General features: G+C 39.1%; 1 protein-coding gene across 12 annotated transcripts in view; it reads left to right on the plus strand.

Moving 5' to 3' along the window:
* The window catches only part of GRIA4 (glutamate ionotropic receptor AMPA type subunit 4), a 216,763-nt gene that overhangs the window by 109,356 nt on the left and 89,312 nt on the right, over positions 1-18,095 (plus strand). For all 12 annotated transcript variants that reach the window (XR_009728640.1, XM_061374442.1, XM_061374444.1 and 9 more), the window contains exon 4: positions 13,061-13,245. Coding sequence is in view for 11 of the 12 variants with exons in the window: in XM_061374442.1 (XP_061230426.1) it covers positions 13,061-13,245 (185 nt within the window). In the remaining variant the exon portion in view is untranslated. The remainder of the gene's footprint in view (positions 1-13,060; positions 13,246-18,095) is intronic.

Raw genomic sequence — 18,095 nt, forward strand, 5'->3', positions numbered from 1 at the left:
AAAGGTCCTGCAGTGTGCAAATATTGAGGTTTTTGTCCTTGTATCATCTCCAGTGTTAACAGCTCAGCAGGGAAACTCCTGCTGCTTATAGCTGTGCAAATTGTCTCTTATGAACCATCTCATAACGGACACAGGCAAATGTCCAATTTCTGTAATAGTGATGTTTGCTTATTTGTAATTAATTAGTCTGAGATCTGACTCAGTGATTTGGAGCCTGATTTAGCAGGTAACTTTAGCAAGAGAAATGAGGTCACCCTGTCTCTCATATCTTGGGACATCATACCATATACATCCCAACCTGGAGTCACAGCCCAAACCTGCTGTGTGAGTGTCCCTTCGGGGTGCCAGTACCCATAACTTCTGTAACACAGGAAAAACACGATGTGCTTAAGGAATTTTATGAAATTTTACAGCTGTAGCCTGGTCTCCTGGAGACACTTAAGGAGCTGGGTGTGCTGTCTGCTCCCTTCCACTCTGCTTCCGGGGAAAATGCCCTCAAGTATTAATTGTAACCCACTGACCTTTTTGAAATAAAGTTTCAGCCTCAGTTTGAAAAGGCTGGACATCAGTGTGTGAACCAGACTGGAAAATCCAAATCTGCATTGTATGTCTTTAGGAAACTAAGACAGTTGAGATAATTTATAGTGTTCAAGATGCTCTGTTATGAAATAATACCTCATCGGTCACATTGAAAAGGGCAGTGGAAGCAGAAACCAAAACATACAAAAATCATTAGTGGGCATGTCGTGGTTTAACCAATGCCAGACAGCTTGTCCACTCACTCCCCCCTCCCCCCCTCCCCCTTCTTGCCCTCCCCTATTCTCGGAGGGACGGAGAGGAGAATCAAAAAGAATGCAACTCCCACGGGTTGAGATAAGAACAGTTTAGTAACTAAGGTATAACACAAATCACTACTGCTACCACCAATAATAGTAATGATAAAGGAAATAACAAGGGAAGAGAATACAACACCTCATCACCAGCCGACTGATAACTCGCCCCCCAGCCCGACCAAGCACCAACCGATACCTCCTCCAACCCTGCAGTCCACCTCACCCTTCCGGGTCACTCTCCCAGTTACATCCTGGGCATGACGTGCTGTGGTATGGAATACCTCTTTGGTCAGTTTGGGTCAGGTGTCCTGTCTCTGCTTCCTCCTGGCTTCGCCCCCTCCCTGGCAGAGCATGAGGCTCACAAAGTCCTTGGCCAAACCAAAACATCATTGTTTTTCAGCTCTGTTCCCAGCCCGAAAGTCAAAACACAGCACTGCACCACGTACCAAGAAAGAGAAAAATGACTGCTACCGCTGAACCCAGGACAGGGCAGCAGTTTTTTCAAAGTAGTTTTTGAGCAGTGAGCATTGGCAGAGCTGTTCCAGACATCAGTTTGTAAGAAAATTCAAGATAAATTGAATAATACTATATACTTAGATGGATTATCACCTCCTATGGCTTTTTCAGAAATAGATTTTAATTTTCAAGTACAGCAGTGGGAACTTCAAAAATTTGGTGAAAGTGGGATTTTTCTAGTTTTACAGCAGTACAACTGAAATCAGGCCCTATTTACTATTTTATTTTCCAATTAGGTTACAGTCTAAAATTCCAAACAAATATTCTAGGACTTATAAATTATTTTATATCTGTTGAGCAGTTACTGGGTTCTCACTTCTCATTCCTCTGATATGGGAAGTCCTTCTGTTGCATTTTGATTTTTCACCTCCTTAAGTTTTGGCAGCTAATTCCCTCATCCTCTGCAGCTTCTTTGGATATTCTTTTATAAACCACTTAGCCACTGAAGGAAAGATTACGATAAAAGTTTCCCACCTCTTTCATAAATATTCTTTTTACCATGCTGCAGAGTCAAATTCTCTGTCTTTTTCTGCCTCAGAGATTATTTTAGCATTGGTTTTATGCTGTGGAGCTGCTCCAGATAGAGAGATGAGGATCAAACCACCCAGGGCACTTTCAGTCCTAATGATCATGACACAGTGGACTCAGGGGCATCCAGTGACACACGCAGAAGTGCTGTGCTTTCTTAGAGGGGTGGAGGGTATCTTGCTACCGCTGCTCTCCTGGGTAATAGGCAAATACCAGACCATGCCTTTTGTTTCTATTCATGGAGATGCCCTAAACAGAAATACTTAAGAAATGTCCATTTTCATTAGAAGCTGCTTCTGCTTTTTTGAAACCTCTGTCATTTTTTCTTCTTGTAAGTCCCACGCAGAAAACCTCATTCATGTTCATTGAGATTCGGGATGTCACCAGAGTGCACTTTTCTGTGAATAAACAGCTGTTCAGGGAAAGAAAAATACCCAGCTCTAAAATGAACAAAGTTCTTAAGACCATTTGCTTTCAAAATGGTCAACGCCAATGCCGTTGTATAATGAAACGTCACAGGCACTTAACTTTTATGGAGCAGTTATTGACTGGTCACTGTGTTCATTTTCAGACATTAATGCCAAGGTCAGTTAAAACTAACCAAAGTCCAGATCAACATATATTGAATACAAAAATCTTGCCAGGATTTTATCACTATTTTCTATCCTGGCCTTCTTTCAGACAGGCCATCTACAGCTTTTAATGTCTGTATTATTTTACCTGTTATCTTTTCATTATACCTTGCCCATTTCCACATTTCCAGCTAAATGTCAGTTCCTACAGCTGAGATTTAATTTGAATTGTTAAATATATTCATTCTACCAGAGCTTTGAACACGAGTTTATGATTACTTCTTGGAATATAGCTTGCCTCAGTGGGATGTAATAAATTAGTCTAATCATATGGTGAGTACTTACTTCATCCTGTGTTTGTTCCTGCTAGGAACTGAAATTGTCTCTGTAATTGTATGCAAATCCCTTCACCAGAATAATCAAAGGAAACCTATGTGTAGCTGCCTATCCTTCACAAGAGAGGCATAAAAGTAACCTAACTTTTAATTCTACTTAAATGAAAAGTTGTATCTTCACATGTAAAATGTAGATACAGAACAGAAGAACGCGAATTAAAAGGCATGTGAGTAGCAGATATTTTGCTAATACTGCAGGCTGCTTTTTTAGATATGCATATATATATATAATATATATATATGTTAATAATGTTCATGGCATCATGGTTTAATCCAGAAAACAGAACACCCGGCATTGAATGTGAGAAATAATACTGTGATATTTCATTTTAAACAAGGGGCAATTTCTTCTCCCCTGAAAATATATGAGGCAGATGATAAGAGGTTTTATGAATAGCCTTCAGAATGTGCCTGTTTCCCTCTACTGCCTGCAGAAGGATACTGGGGTAACTAGCTCTGATATAGCCATCAAAATTTCAGTTGAGATAAATTCTTCTCCAAGTATCTTACTCCAAGGCATGTTTTATATATTGGCCTCAAATCATTCTGATTTGCTTCTTTGAACTCTGCCAAATATTTTAGCCTTAATTTTTAAATGTGGACACCAAGAAGAGATTCAGTCATGTAGGAGCAGTCTAGTGTCCTCTGTAAAGATCACAGCATTCTTCTAGCCTTTGTCTTCCATGTTTCTGTATTCAAGTATCTAGATGTTCCATTAGCTGTCTTACTCATAGCATTGCTGAAAAAGATCAGTTCTGTGTATCTATGACCATCATAGGAATGTCTGTGAATGCACTCAACTGAGGCAAGATTATTAAGTGCCTTTTGCTTCATCAGTTCTTTTCAGAGAAGGGATGAGAAGTGGGAGAAGGGGGAAGAACAAGCTCAAACAATCTCTGTTCATTTTCCTGGTTTAAAAAGTATGTCACTTCCTTGCATGCTGTTTTGCACAGATTAATATAAAGTATTTACATATATACATACATATACATGTCTATTTGTATGTCCATGTATGTGTGTGCTTGTGATGTCTTAAAGCATTTAGAAGAACTTACTAAAATGTTTTCTTAAATATTTTTTTTTTCTTGTAGGATTATGTTCTTTTAAAGAAACTCTGATTCTATGCCATTTTCAGGATTTAGTTCAGACACTTGCAGTCCCTCAGATGAAGTGCCGGGGAGATGCAAGATTATCCAGTGTCATAGGATCATGGAATCATTTAGGTCAGAAAAGATCCTTAAGATCATTCAGCTACAAACCCAACACTGCTAAGTCCCCCACTAAACCATTTCCCTAACTGCCATATCTACACATCTTTTAAATACCTCCAGGGATGGTGACTCAACCATTTTCCTAGGCAGCCTGCTCCAGTGCTTGTCAACCCCTTCAGGGAAGAAATTTTTCCTAATGGCCAATCTAAACCTCCTCTGGTGCAACTTGAGGATGTTTCCTCTTGTCCTATTGCTTGTCACTTGAGACTGACACCCACTCCACTACAAGTTCAGGCAGCAATAAGCCTCTTTTTGTCCAGATTAAACCCGGGTTCCCTCAGCTGCTCTTCATCAGATTTGTGTTTCAGACCCTTCACCAGCTTTGTTGCCCTTCTGTGAAAACGCTCCAGCACTTCAGTGTCTGTCTTGTCATGAGGGCCCAAAACTGAGCACACCCTCTAAGGTTCAACCTCACCAGTGTTGAGTGCTTTAGTCTTAATACCCTCTGGTGTGGTTCTTTTGGATGTTGTTTACACAAAGGTGTACATACAATTGTATACCACCACAGGGCAAATAAAATCCTATTAAATTGAGAGTAGAGAGGTGATTTGTTGGGAAGTGAGCAATTTATAGAAAATAGCTTTGTGCCAATTAAGATATTGTGTAAGAAAGATAATTTATTAGCATCAAAATTACAGACTGTAGGTGCTGTTGAAATAAATTTTGGCTTTAAGGCATTACACTAGAGAAGAAAGTTTAAGCTACATGTGTGAAAGCAACAAATATTTACAACCAAGTTGGATATTTGTGAAATAAATAGAAGAAGAGAGAGAAAAAGAGTAGTAAGTTAAACATTTGAGCATACTGTATTTTCTTCTAAAATTAGTTCACTTATTCCTGTTTTTTCTCCTTTTCTAAAAAATGCTGATACACATTAAACCTAATGATAGGCCCAAGATGACAGATAATTGGTTATTCAGAGAAACTGCATAGCCTCTATAGTTCCTTTAAAATGCTGGCCTGACAGAGAGCAAGCCTAACACCTGCTTCCCTCCCCCTCCCCCCATCCTTCTTTTCCACTCAGTGGCTTAACTGTGTTTGTTTTAAGGCCGTAGGTTCTCATATTGCTTTAATTACATACTGTTTATGATTTAGCATTGAAGGTTCTGTAGGAAAAGTTTGATAAGAGTGTGGCTTCCTTGCTGCTTGTAAACTTCAGAGGAGCCAGAGGCTCCACACCTGAGTCAATTCTAGCTGAGCTCTTTGGCGGAGCCAAATAATAGACAAATAAAAGCAAAGAAATATAGAAAGCTTACAACAGACTATAAGTTTGGACTATAGGTATAGACTATAGGTATAGACTGTAGTCTATAGTTACCTATATATAGGTACGTGTAAATATACATTTGGCACATACATATATAAATATATATTGTACATGTGCGTGGATGTATTTATCTCTATGCATGCATGTCATAAGAAGACTTATTGGACTTTGATGTTAGTTACAAGGCATTTAGTGAAGAAGGAAGGGTATTGGTATCTGAGAACTGAAAGCACAAGCAAAAATATTAGACTGCCTTCAAAACTAGTGGTTTTCTTCAGTCCCTCTCAAGTTTACACTTATCTTTATCACTTAGTATTTTGGTGAGACACCTTTACAGCATATTTCCTATGAAGGTTTCAGACTCTGAAATGCAAAGAAGGGGAAAAATGTTGCTGCAGAGTGAGTGTAGAATAAATGGGATCTGACATAGCCTGAATCTTTGATCATGGATTCCCACTGTGGAGTAAGCCAAACCTCCTCCCATATGCTCACTGAAAGCACGTAACTTACATGGCATTAAGACTTTTTTTTTTTTTAAGGTAATAATTGAAAAATATTGACAGCTTTTTCCTCCTAGGAAAGCAGGGTTATTAAATACTGCAGATGAAGTTGCACAGGTACCAGTCTCTACAGGATTAAGGGAGAGAAGAACAGAAAGTCTGACCATAAACCTTGTTTTGGAGCTCTCGCAGCACTGCGAAAATATTCAAGGTCATAGATCTCAGGGAGGTGAGAAACATGAATTCAGATCATAAAGGTAATTTCCTTTATCACCAAATACTCTGAAAACTTTGGAGTAAAATAGTGATAGAGGAGATGGCCAATTGCATCCATTTTCCCTACAGTTTTGTTTCAGAACCATCTGTAACAAAATTATCCTCATGATTTATAGTATTGGTGACAATTCACAACCTCCATCATAACAGACATATTTAAAACTACATAGACTTTGGAAAGCTAACTAAAATGAACCATGGATTTTTTTTTCAGTAAAAAATATGTGAGAAAGCAAATTTCCTTCTGTTAAAAGTAACAGTTTTTGTAGACATTGGGGGAAAAAATAGGTGCTTCATTCTAATATGATTTTTTACACAGCTTGCATGATTTTTTTCTAAATGAGTGTATTAGGTTTGCATGGCAAGCTTTGGTAGCAAGGGGCTACAAGGGTGGCTTCTGTGAGAAGGTGTTAGAAGCTTCCCCCATATCTGATATAGCCAGTGCCAGCCGCTCCAACATGGACCCACTACTGGCCAAGGCTGAGCTCATCAGGGGTGGATAGCATAGTTAAGAATGGGGAAAGGAGCAATTGTAGCTGGGGAGAGAAGTGAGAATGTGTGAGACACTGCAGACACAACTGCAGACACCAAGGTCAGTGCAGGAGGCAGGAGGTGCTCCAGGCGCTGGAGCAGAGATTCCTCTGCAGCCCATGGTGCAGCCCATGGTGAGGCAGGCTGTGCTGCTGCAGCACACGGAAGTCCACGGTAGAGCAGATCTCCACCTGCAGACCATGGAGGACCCCATGACAGAGCAGGGGGATGCCCCTGTCCTGTAAGAAGCCAGCACTGGAGCAGGTTTGCTGCAGGACTTGTGACCCCACAGGGGACCCACACTGGAGCAGTCTGTTCTGAAGGACTGCAATCCATGGAAGGGACCCACACTGGAGCAGTCTGTTCCTGAACGACTGCATCCCATGGAAAGGACCTACACTGGAGCAGTTCATGAAGATCTGCAGCCTGTGGGAAGGACTAACGTTGGAGTTCGTAGAGGATTCTCTCCCATGGGAGGGACCCCATGCTGGAGCAGGGCAAGAGTGTAAGGAGTTCTCCTCTGAGGAGGAAGAAATGGCAGAAATAACATGTGATGAACTGATGGCAACCTCAATTCCCCATCCCCCTGGGCTGCTGTAGGGGAGGAGGTAGAGAAATCAAGGGTGAAGTTAAGCCCAGGAAGAAAGGGGGCATGGGGCAAAGGTGTCTTAAGACTTAGTTTTTATTTCTCATTATGCTACTCTGATTTGATTAGTAATAAATAAAACTAATTTCCCCAAGTCAAGTGTTTTGCCCATGATGGTTAACTGCTAAGTGATCTCTTCCTGCCCCTATCTCAGCCCATGAACCTTTTGTCGTATTTTTCTGCACACAAACACCATACAGTTAAGGACAGAAGTGATAAGGATGATGGGCACAAGTGAAGCCATCACAATGAGCTAAAGAAATTTTGTCTTGATGAAATTTCTGGATTCGTAAAACGTTGGTCATGCACTTGAACTGAGAGAGAAATACATGAGGTGCACTGTCAAATGAGGAGGTACTAAGTAGTGATCTATTCTGGCTGAAGTTTTTCCCAGCATCTTTTTTGATGACTTGGATGAAGAAATACAGAATACATTTGTTAAACTTGCAGACGATTACAAAAATTGGAAGGATTGTGTGTACTTTGGAATACTTTTTAAAAATATGTCACACTTTCACCAATCCACTTCAGGAAGGACTTAGATCAATCGCAACATATCCAGAGGAAACCAAGGAAAATTGTCAGAATCTAGACTAAAACATGTTCCACAAGGAAAACCTGAAAGAATCATGTTTCAGCAAGAGAAGAACAGACAGAAAGGAAATGAAACAGCAGCCTTCAGTTATGTAAAGGAATGTTTTAAAGAAGAAGGGAACAAACTGTTCTCTAGGTCTATTAGAGATAGGACAAGAATGAGTAGCTTTAAATTGTGCCAGGGGAGACTTAGGCTTGAGTTTAGGAAACATCTCCTAATGATAATTAAGCCATGAATATATTACATAGGAAGTTACAGAATCCTCTTTAGAGGTTTTTAAGGGCAAAGAAAGATACCTGTACAGAACAATTTAAATATAATTTATCTGTCTTGGGGGATGGAGGGATAGAGGGGAATAGATGGGAGTATTTCTTGAGCTTCCTGTTTTATTTCCCAATCTATGTGTCATTTCTGTGAATTAGACCCAAGTAGGACTCAGAACACAGATATAGTTCTAGCTTCCATTTTGTTGTCTAAATTGACCTGTTTGTATGTGCTTTTTGTTGAATATTCTGGGTCCATCTCCAAATGCAGGGAAAATCGGGCATGTGAATGAGTTATCATATGTCAGTTATACGATGGAGCTTATAAATCCTATTGGTTGTGTTTGAATTCTTGAAGCTCTTCAAAAATTTGAAGCAAAAAAGGATATTAATTAAAAATGTATTAATCACAAGGAAAGGTAAAATATGCTTGAGTTTGAGTGGTTTTAGTTATTGGCTGAAGGCAAAATCATGCATCACTCATACTATAACTTTCTTGTATGTTTATGATCACTGTAGTGTCTGGATTCATCTTGCCAAGGTTTGGCTAGATAAATAGTAGGTATTTTTACTAAGCCTCATGTCTAGACTCCTTCGATATTCATTGGAGAAAGAGAAAAGCACCTCTGCAATAGATAATCTAAGACAAAAAAAAATGCCTTTTTGTGGGATTTATGTCTCTCCTTTTAAAGTTTGGATAATAACTTAGACAACTAGTTTACAGACAGCTAGAGCTAAGTGACGTTAATCCAATGCTGAATGTCAAATTTATCCATACCAAATGATTTGATTGTTTATTCTTCACTTCTGCTGTGTGTTAGATTTAAAATGAATTTATTTCATGTACTGATCCCAGTATGAATTCAAATAGATGGAAGTAGATTGAAGAAAATAGCTCCACCATTTCAGTGTCTGTGACTGTTGGGATCATGGCTATTCTTGGGAATGGGATCAACTCCTATTTGAAGGTTAATTGGCCCATAAGAGAAGAGAAATAATTTGCATTTCAGTAAAATACAGTTGCATCCTTTTCATCATAGAAAATTAATAATAAGTTACTTCCTGCACAATAGTTCCAAACCAGGAATTATTACTGGGAGTGCTGCTGTTTGGAGCAAGCAGTCACTTTGCTATCTATCTCCTAGCAAGAATGTCAGGAATGATTGCTTGTGCTTAGAGGAGTGGGGAAAATTATTTTCCAGAGTGAAAAGACTGCTGGAAGATGAAAGTAACTGATATTTAATTACAAGTCTGTAATTGATCATTTTAATATTTCCAGTGAAAGCAAGCAAGAGCAAAAAGTAAAAATAAAAGGAAAGAAAAGGAAACGAGCCAACCATGTGCATTCCATCTGAAAAATAAGTCAAGAAAATGGTCCTCTACCTCTTTAGTTTATTCTGAACACACTGAAGAGATTTGGATATCAGATTTTAGTTTTCATTTAAATGGAAATAAGTGAAATTAAGTCATTGACTGCTGAAACAAAATTGGATAGGGGAAAGCCTGGCTGGTATAACAGAGGACAAATAAAAAAACCTGAAGGGGCACTGAACTTTTAAAATCAAAAAGATTATTCGTTATTTTGGTTACTTGGGTGAGGGATGATTGTATAAAGGGTCCAATTACAGCAGCGTTGCAGTGACTAGGAAGAATCCTAGTAAATGCCTGCATTTACAACGTATTCTTAAATACCAAAATTGCTCAAGTGATTTACACTCTTTGGCTTCCAGAAGACACCTAAGTTTCTCTGAAGAGGTACTAATATCTCTCTAAACAGATATAAGACCAGGTGCACATCTGGCATTGTTTTTAAGTGGCTGATGCATTTTGCAATGGAAAAAAAAAAACCTTTGGAGTGTGGAATGAGGGGAGGAAGGTTAAAAAATATCTGAGAATTTATTTGTAATGTATTTAAGTGTAGTATCAACCCAAATATGTGGACTTTCTGCAGCAGACATCTCCAGCTCTCATTTTACAGGAGAAAAATAGAGTAAGTTTTCATTTTTATATTCAAGTTTTGGTTTTTGTTTTGTTTTGATTTTACAATATGGTGACTGTGTGGTATTTTGGGGGGAAAAAAATACCAAAAATTAAAAACCCCCCAAAACAATAGCAGTGTCAGATCATCACAATTCCACATGAGCAGAGAACAGAAAAGCAAGAGAAGGCAGACCCAGGGAAGTGTAAAGAAAATAAAATCTTTTCAGATTTTGACTGTCTCTGCTTTGGTTCCAGTGTATTGAAATGGAATCAGTACTACTGGTCCTGAAGCAGTTGTCAATCGTATCTACATCTGAGCAATTGTAGTCTTATAAACAGGAAAAAAGCAGCTAATTCTTGCATATATGCTTGCATATAGCATCCTTCAGGGACTTAATCCCTGTTTTCAGGCAGTCATATTGGTGTTTTATCTTGCTTATAGATTTGCTAACAAAAACCCTGAAACTCTTTTATGCAACAAATAGCATTCCAACGTACATGGGATGGAATGTATTCCAGAAAATGAATCATTCATCTGTCCATAGCACGACTGAGGATAAATAACAGACAACCAGAAAACAAATAACTTTTAGGCAACAGCTGCAAGATTTATGTCTGTTGTCTTGGGCAAGCATCTTTCTGAAGTGTAAGAATTTTGTCTAAATAGACATCCTGCACTCAGTTTCTGAGAGTTACCCTAGGTTAGTTTCAGGAATTTTGCCTTATGAAATGTTTGCTGCACTACATACAACTAATGTTTTCCTCTGTCAGCTGTAGCCAATTATTTTGAGCAAATAAGCATTCTTCTCAGTATGTCTAATTTTTGTGCCAAGCCTATGAATGCCTTTATTCATTCTGTGTAAACTCCATCCTTACCAGTCTCTTATATTAAAAATTGTTCTTGCACACTAAATAGATGACTATGCCACCAATGGCTTGCACAGCAATTCTGAACTCTTCTTATGGAGATGTTGCACCATATCCAGTTAATACCATTTAGCTGTATTATACTATATGTGAAAGACATGCTAACATGAAAAACCACATCCAAGTGCCAGCTACTGACTAGATTTTACAGCAGCTTCAAATGCCTAAATGAAGGCAGTTGCTAATGAAATGTGGCAAGTGAAATCTTGATCCAAGGTAGAAGAAAAGTTTTTCTATTTTGTTGTCTGATATTTGTCATGCTTTATGCTGGGATAAATTCCCAGTTTGATCAAAACAAATATTAGTAAAGTTGTCCAAGCAAAATGCAAAAGGAATGAAGGGATGTCAATTGCGATTTCAAACTCCATTCATTCTGAATCAAAGAAAATGTTAATTTATGTCAGGAAGCTGAATTAAGTAAACGTTGACTGCCTTTGTAGCAAAGATCAAGTCAAAGTTACAGTGTAAATGAAGTAGGAACCCCTGTAACACTGGAGTAGTTTTAATGCCTATCTATATATGGAAATGAATAGGAAATGAAGCAAAAAATACAGTGTTTGGGAAAGAATCTTGTCATGATTTGCAGAGATAATTACAGTCAAAAAGGAGATTGAATATAGCAACAGGAAAAGCAGAATAATTATGCAGCAATTAACAGGAAATCTGTATGGTTCTTTGAAAAAAAATAACAGTCATTGGGTTAAAAATATATGCTGAGTACAGAAATGTTTTAATACTCAATACATCAAGCATTTTAATTCATTTCCTAAGATAAACTGTTACATAAAATAAATGTCTCATTTATAAGATAAAATATGTTATGCATTTTACATATTATCTATAAATGTTTTTATTTTTATCTTAAATATGTCATCTGCATTGAAGAAAAATAATAGATGTTCATTTTGGAGTGCGGGTGTATCATGTCATAATGATAAGGAGATACAGATTTTAAGTTAAGTTTAAGGGACTGCAAATGCTATAGGAGTCAGCAAAAAAATAGCTACTCCTAAATTTCCCCTCATGTGTCCTAAAATCTTCATATTCTGATAAAGCTATTGTCTGCTTTTATTTCACTGGAGGCAAAACGGGGTTTTGTAGGTCTTCTGATAATTAGTTAGTTAGGAACAGCACACATTCCTGAAATTTAACTTAGAAAGAGTCCTCTTTCAGTCTCTGGGAATGCCTGGTAGTGTTTTTTACAGGGAATCTATCACACAGTGGTGTATCTTCAGGTGCATTAGAATGACAGCTGGAGGTAACTTCACTCAGGCATGGGACCCTCTTGTTGAAGTTATGTGTAGTCTCATAACTAAGGATAGTTTTCATGAGGTGAAATTTTTCCTTTAAAGCTACTGGAGAAAATTCATCCCGATAACGAGTAAAAGCCACAATATTTTGTGGTTGTGAATCTAGACAGGGGGACCTTGTTTGAATTGCATCATTTGCATAAATAAATGAAAAATTAATTCTTTTTAAGAAGCATTAAAAACCCCTTGGGTTAAATGTTGTTAAAAAAAATAAAATAAAATAAACCCAACAACAACAGCAAAGCATCTGAATATCTAACATGATGTTTTTTAGTATGCAAATACTTATGATGAATGAGTAGGCTCATATTTTTTCTTTGCTGTGTTGAACTGCCTAGATACAGAAACCTGTACAAAACCAGTCTGAGAAGCTGAATGCTTGACTGGAAGAGTTTGTGTTTGTAAGTCATATGAAGATTATCCATAATGCTGAGAATCATTCTAAGCAATGTGATCACATCAGTGGTAATTGTTGTTAACTGCATACTGTGTGCTGATTATGGCTAGCAGCATAGGTAGTGATACAAGCAGTGTCTTATTCTCTTCCCTGCAGGAACAAATATTAAGAGACATAATATCGATTAAGGACAGTTCCTATTCAAAAGAATGCATTGATTGTGTTACTAGTATATTGTATCCTTTTCTTTTAGGTTATTCAATACTTCAAGCTATTATGGAAAAAGCGGGACAAAATAGCTGGCAAGTCAGTGCCATCTGTGTGGAGAACTTTAATGATGCCAGCTACAGGAGGCTTTTAGAAGATCTGGACCGAAGGCAAGAAAAGAAATTTGTAATAGACTGTGAAATAGAGAGGCTTCAGAATCTCTTAGAACAGGTAATACCTACTTTTAATGTCACTGTAAGCACATTACTGAAACTCCACATGAGATACCGTTGTGCATTTAGTTTTGTTTATTTTCTCAATGGAGATGAGATTGCTTGCTCTTTCTTTTTGTTTTTCTTCAAGGGCCTATATTTGTACATCCACTTGCCTGCTCCGTTTTCTTTTCCTATATAATTCTTATCACCTCGTGCATCACTGCAGTGAACGCCCCTCCCTTTCAGACTCATCAGGTCTGCAGGCAAAGGGTGCCAGCAGTCAGGGCAGCTGCATGTTTAGCCCCACATTGCAGCACCTACACACCTGATACATGCTGCATCAGGATCTCAGGGCTGGCGGAGCAACATGGTGTTGCTGAACTGGCAAGATGCCCTCAGTCCATACCTTCATGGGGTAGAGGTTTTTTTTGATGGAAAAAAGCATCCCGTTTTTTTGTGAATAGAGAGTAATACTGAATCCAGTATTACTTTCTATTCACCGAATAGAACATACGGTGAACTGCTTAACATCTTTGTCAGCAACATGGGCAGTGCACTATGTGCGCACACTCAGCAAGGCTGCCAGTGATACCAAGCTGTGTGGTGTGGCTGACACACTGTTGGGAAGGGATGCCATCCCAGGGAACTTTGACATGCTTGAGAGGTAAGCCAGTGTGAAACTCATGAAGTTCAGCAAGGCCAAGTGCAGGGTCCTGTATCTGGATTGGGGCAATCCCAGGCATGAATACAGGCTGGGTGCAGAATGGATTTAGAGCAGGCCTGATGAGAAGGCTGAGGGGTTGTTGATTGACAAGAATCTCAACATGAGGCAACAGTGTGTAATTGTAGCCCAGAAAGACACCTGTATGCTGGGCTGCATCAAAGGAGTGTGACCAGGAGGTCAAGGGAGGTGATTCTCCCTTTCTACTCCAGTCCTGTGAGACCCAACCTAGTGTACTGCATCCAGCTCTGGGGGCAACAACATGATAAGAAGGATGTGGACCTCTTTGAGTGAGTCCAAAGGAGGCCACAGTGATGATCAGAGGGCTTGAGCACCTCTCCTGTGAAGACAGGATGAGAGACTTGGGCTTGCTGAACCTAGAGAAGAGAAAGCTCCAGGGAGACCTTGTAACAATCTTCCAATACCTAAAGGTATTAGAAGGAGACCTACAAGAAATCTAGAGGGGTACTTCTTAGAAGGGTATGTAGTGATAGAACAAGGGGGAATGGCTTTAAACTGCAAGAAGGTAGATTTAGATGAGATATTAAGATATTTTTTTACCATGAGGGTGGTGAACACGTTCCCCAGGGAGGTTGTGGCTACCCCATCCCTGGAAGTGTCCAAAGCCAAGTTGTATGGAGCTTTGAGTAACCTGGTCTAATAGAAGTTGTCCCAGCCCATTGCAGGGGGGGAAGGAAATAGATGAGGTCCCCAAGCCACTCTGATTATGTGAAATAGCATAGACCATATATTTCTAGGCATAAAATGCTTTAAAATTATTACTGCACATATTTAAACTGATAGTTTTATTACCTTAGCAGACTATTTACAAACATGAAGAACAGCAGAATAAAGGTGCCATTGAACTGGGAAGAAAGGTCAGGTTCTTCCATCAGTTATTTATGGAAAGCTGCTATTAGATAACAAAAATATTGGGCCAGACAGACTGGCTTGTGCTGGGTAGTACCTACTTGAGTATATAAAGTGAATATAAAATCCTGCTGCTGTGATGTGGCAAATCTATCTATATAGTGCTTATGTACAGCTCTTTCTTAAATGATGGAAGAAGTACCTTAATGCTTTGAAAGGAGCATTTTGTCAAATGACAGGAAAATAACTTGGGGTTAACTAGCTGCTTCCTGCCTGTTCCCACATCCTGTGCTGATGTGCTGGTGCAAGTGCCAGTACCTGCTGCTGCTGCTGCAGAAATTGCAGGGAATGAATGCCATCTGCTGGTGGTCCATCCTCCACCGCCGCTCTGCTTCTCTGCTAGTGCGTTAATTTTGAGGATTTTTTGCAAAAAACGGTCATGCTGCATCTGCTACCAAAGTCACGGAAATACGAAATGTCTTTTGTGGTACAGAAATGCAAAAATAATATTTATAGAAACATACACGTCAGTTTTGCCTTCGCTGGCAGAAGATAAAGAGGGAAACTGAGAATTAATGGCATGGCTGATTTAACAAGGACTTTTTCTATGACTGCTGCCAAGAGAATAGATGACACCATATTGCTATAGACATTCTTTTGGCCATTTTTTTGATTCAGAATGCCATTATGTTTTAGCACATGCTCTCTACAGCTTAGAATGAGATCCTCCTCCAGTTCAGCCTGTGTGGTAGTAAAACGGAACACCCACTTGAAGGTCTTTTAAAATACATTGAGAAAAATAATTTCTCTCTCAGGTCTATGTGTGTGTCCATGTGTATGTACTTGATTTCTTTTACATGGCATACAAATGTGACTTAGGTAAAGTATACTATATTACCATAAGACTTGAGATACACCTATCATCCTGCATAGGTGTATCTACTGAGGGTCCACTCAATTTCAAAGCAAAATGAAGCCATACAGGACACATTTACTTTTCTATGATCTCAGCTGTACGTTTTATTTGCTACCAGGGGCTCTCACTCGTTCCCCTTCCAGATTGGCATCTGCACAGTCAGCTCATACAGGACTGGATTTTGCATGTCTAAAATAGGAGTTAAATGCAGGCTTGAATCAGATGTGGTGAATTTGGTTAACACATCTACAGGGCAAGCACAAAAGTTGAGAACTTTCCATTAATTGTGGCAGGAGATTGGAGGGTAGGAGTGAACACCTAACTTCAAGGCATGGTTTGAGTTGGATGGGACCATAAAGATCATGTAGTTCTAACTTTGCAACATACTTGTATCTTTGTTAGTCGTACAAGCAGTTTTTGGAATTGATTCATCTGACGACTGTCGAATTTTGGGCAGGATGAATTTTGCCCAGGAAGCAACCTCTTCTGTACTTGTGCTGGTGTTTATTCACACCTAAGTGTAAAGCCTTTGCCCTTAAATCTATGCTAATGAAGTGAGAGAAACTGGTTTGTGCGTTTTTTCTAATAGTGACTGCCCATATATATATTTATTTACACTTTAACTAATTAAATTGTAACTCATATATTTCAGAATATTTTTATAATTATCCCAGATCATATGAATTCTATTCTTCCCCAGCCTGCATGGGGATCCTCTCCATCCTTCCAAAGAAAGGCCACTGTACAAGCAGGAATGGCATTATAGCCAGGCTACACAAAGTATGCGTAAGAGCTGTAGCTTTACTCTCCACTGCGAAGGTCCTGCTCTTCCTAGACAGGCTGACATCCAAGGGTGCTGTTCTGGGGCTCCAAATGAAAGCACTTTGCTTTCAGAAAGAAAATACTTCTTAAGGATGTGTAGTCAGAAACAGTCTCAGACACAAAAACACTTAGTCTGCCAAAAATGGGATTGAAGGAAAAAGAGTCTAGCCCAATGTAAAAAAAGCAAAATAACAGCCATTTTAAAATATCAGCTATTGGCTTTTTCCCCTTTGCATGAAATCTTTAATAACCTGTATCAGACAGGTAAGGTGGCTTCACAAGTGGACTAAAAGTTGGCACGCTCTTCCTTGCATACACAGAGGAGCTGATTAAGCTTCAGTGATTCTAATTAACTCAGCTTCTTTCCTGCCTAGTTCTCCTGTAATTGAAAGCCTAAGTTCTGACTATACTGTAATACTTTGCAATGTACAAGTAAATGTTCTGCAGAACATTTAGGAAAAGTAATTAAATCTCAGTAATGAGACCGTAACTCAAACTGCTTTGCCCTTAAATCTATGCTAATGAAGGGAGAAAAGCTGGCTTGTGGGCTTCTTCTCAAGTGACTGCCCATATATATGCACATTCACACTTCTCATGACTGTGGACCTCAAGCAGTGAAGATTGGAGACTTTTTCACTGGCTGTGTTCAGAAAGTGAGCTCATATGCTGCTCTCCTACCCCCACCACTTATCTGACCTGGTGTCTTGTGCTCTTTGTCCTCTCCTGGCTGAGAAAATCAGCAGCTTGCTGTTTTCTCACTTCTTGTGCAACTCTGTTTTCTATTTCTTTTTGTATCCTATATTTTAAGTTCATTAATTTTCTTCATTTATTTTCTCCTCTCTATGTGCCTTGTGTGTGTAACCTGCCTTCACACTCAATACCTGGGGCTTGTCTTCAGTGACAATTTTTCATCTGGAATGCAGTGACTTACCTGAAATCCAGGCTCCCCATCTGCACAACCCAGGATGATCATTTTTGATCACATAATTTTTCTTTTGGGTTTTTATGTTGCCATGGTGGGGTTATGTTTTGGGCAAGGGCCAAACCTGTACTTCTTTTAAGGGTGAAGTATAGAAAGATGGAGTTTCATTTTCAAATTTCTGTTGTAGAAAGGAAGACTAGGGCCAGCATTAAATTCAAGACATGCATTCAGCCCAAGTGTTTATATGTGATTTTCTTGGATTGCCCCCTCCTGTCTTAGGCTCAGAGAAGGTTTCAGAGCTTAATTCTCGGGCGATGCAAAGACTTACAAGGCTGTGATGGTTTTCTTAATAAAGTTATGCTCCTCTTCTTTGGTCATGCTCACTCACTCATGACAATACAGTCTCCAGTAGCAACTGGAGATATTTGGGGTGATAGAACAGTTTCCAGTAGCAACTGGAGATATTTGGGTGTAATAGGATAACTTTTGATTGGATTCTGTATTAGTACAGAGTTGGCATGGCTCAGCAGCAAGCCCTGTTTAAACACAGTGCTGGAGCAAGACATTGATTTCTGCAGGATCACAGAGTTGTTGCTTCAATTCATCAGTAAGACA

The sequence above is a fragment of the Neopsephotus bourkii genome, unplaced genomic scaffold, assembly GCF_033783945.1.
Source record: "Neopsephotus bourkii isolate Nb327-2 ecotype Australia unplaced genomic scaffold, CSIRO-AGI_Nbou_v1 NB_1638, whole genome shotgun sequence".
NCBI classification, from domain to species: Eukaryota; Metazoa; Chordata; class Aves; order Psittaciformes; family Psittacidae; genus Neopsephotus; species Neopsephotus bourkii.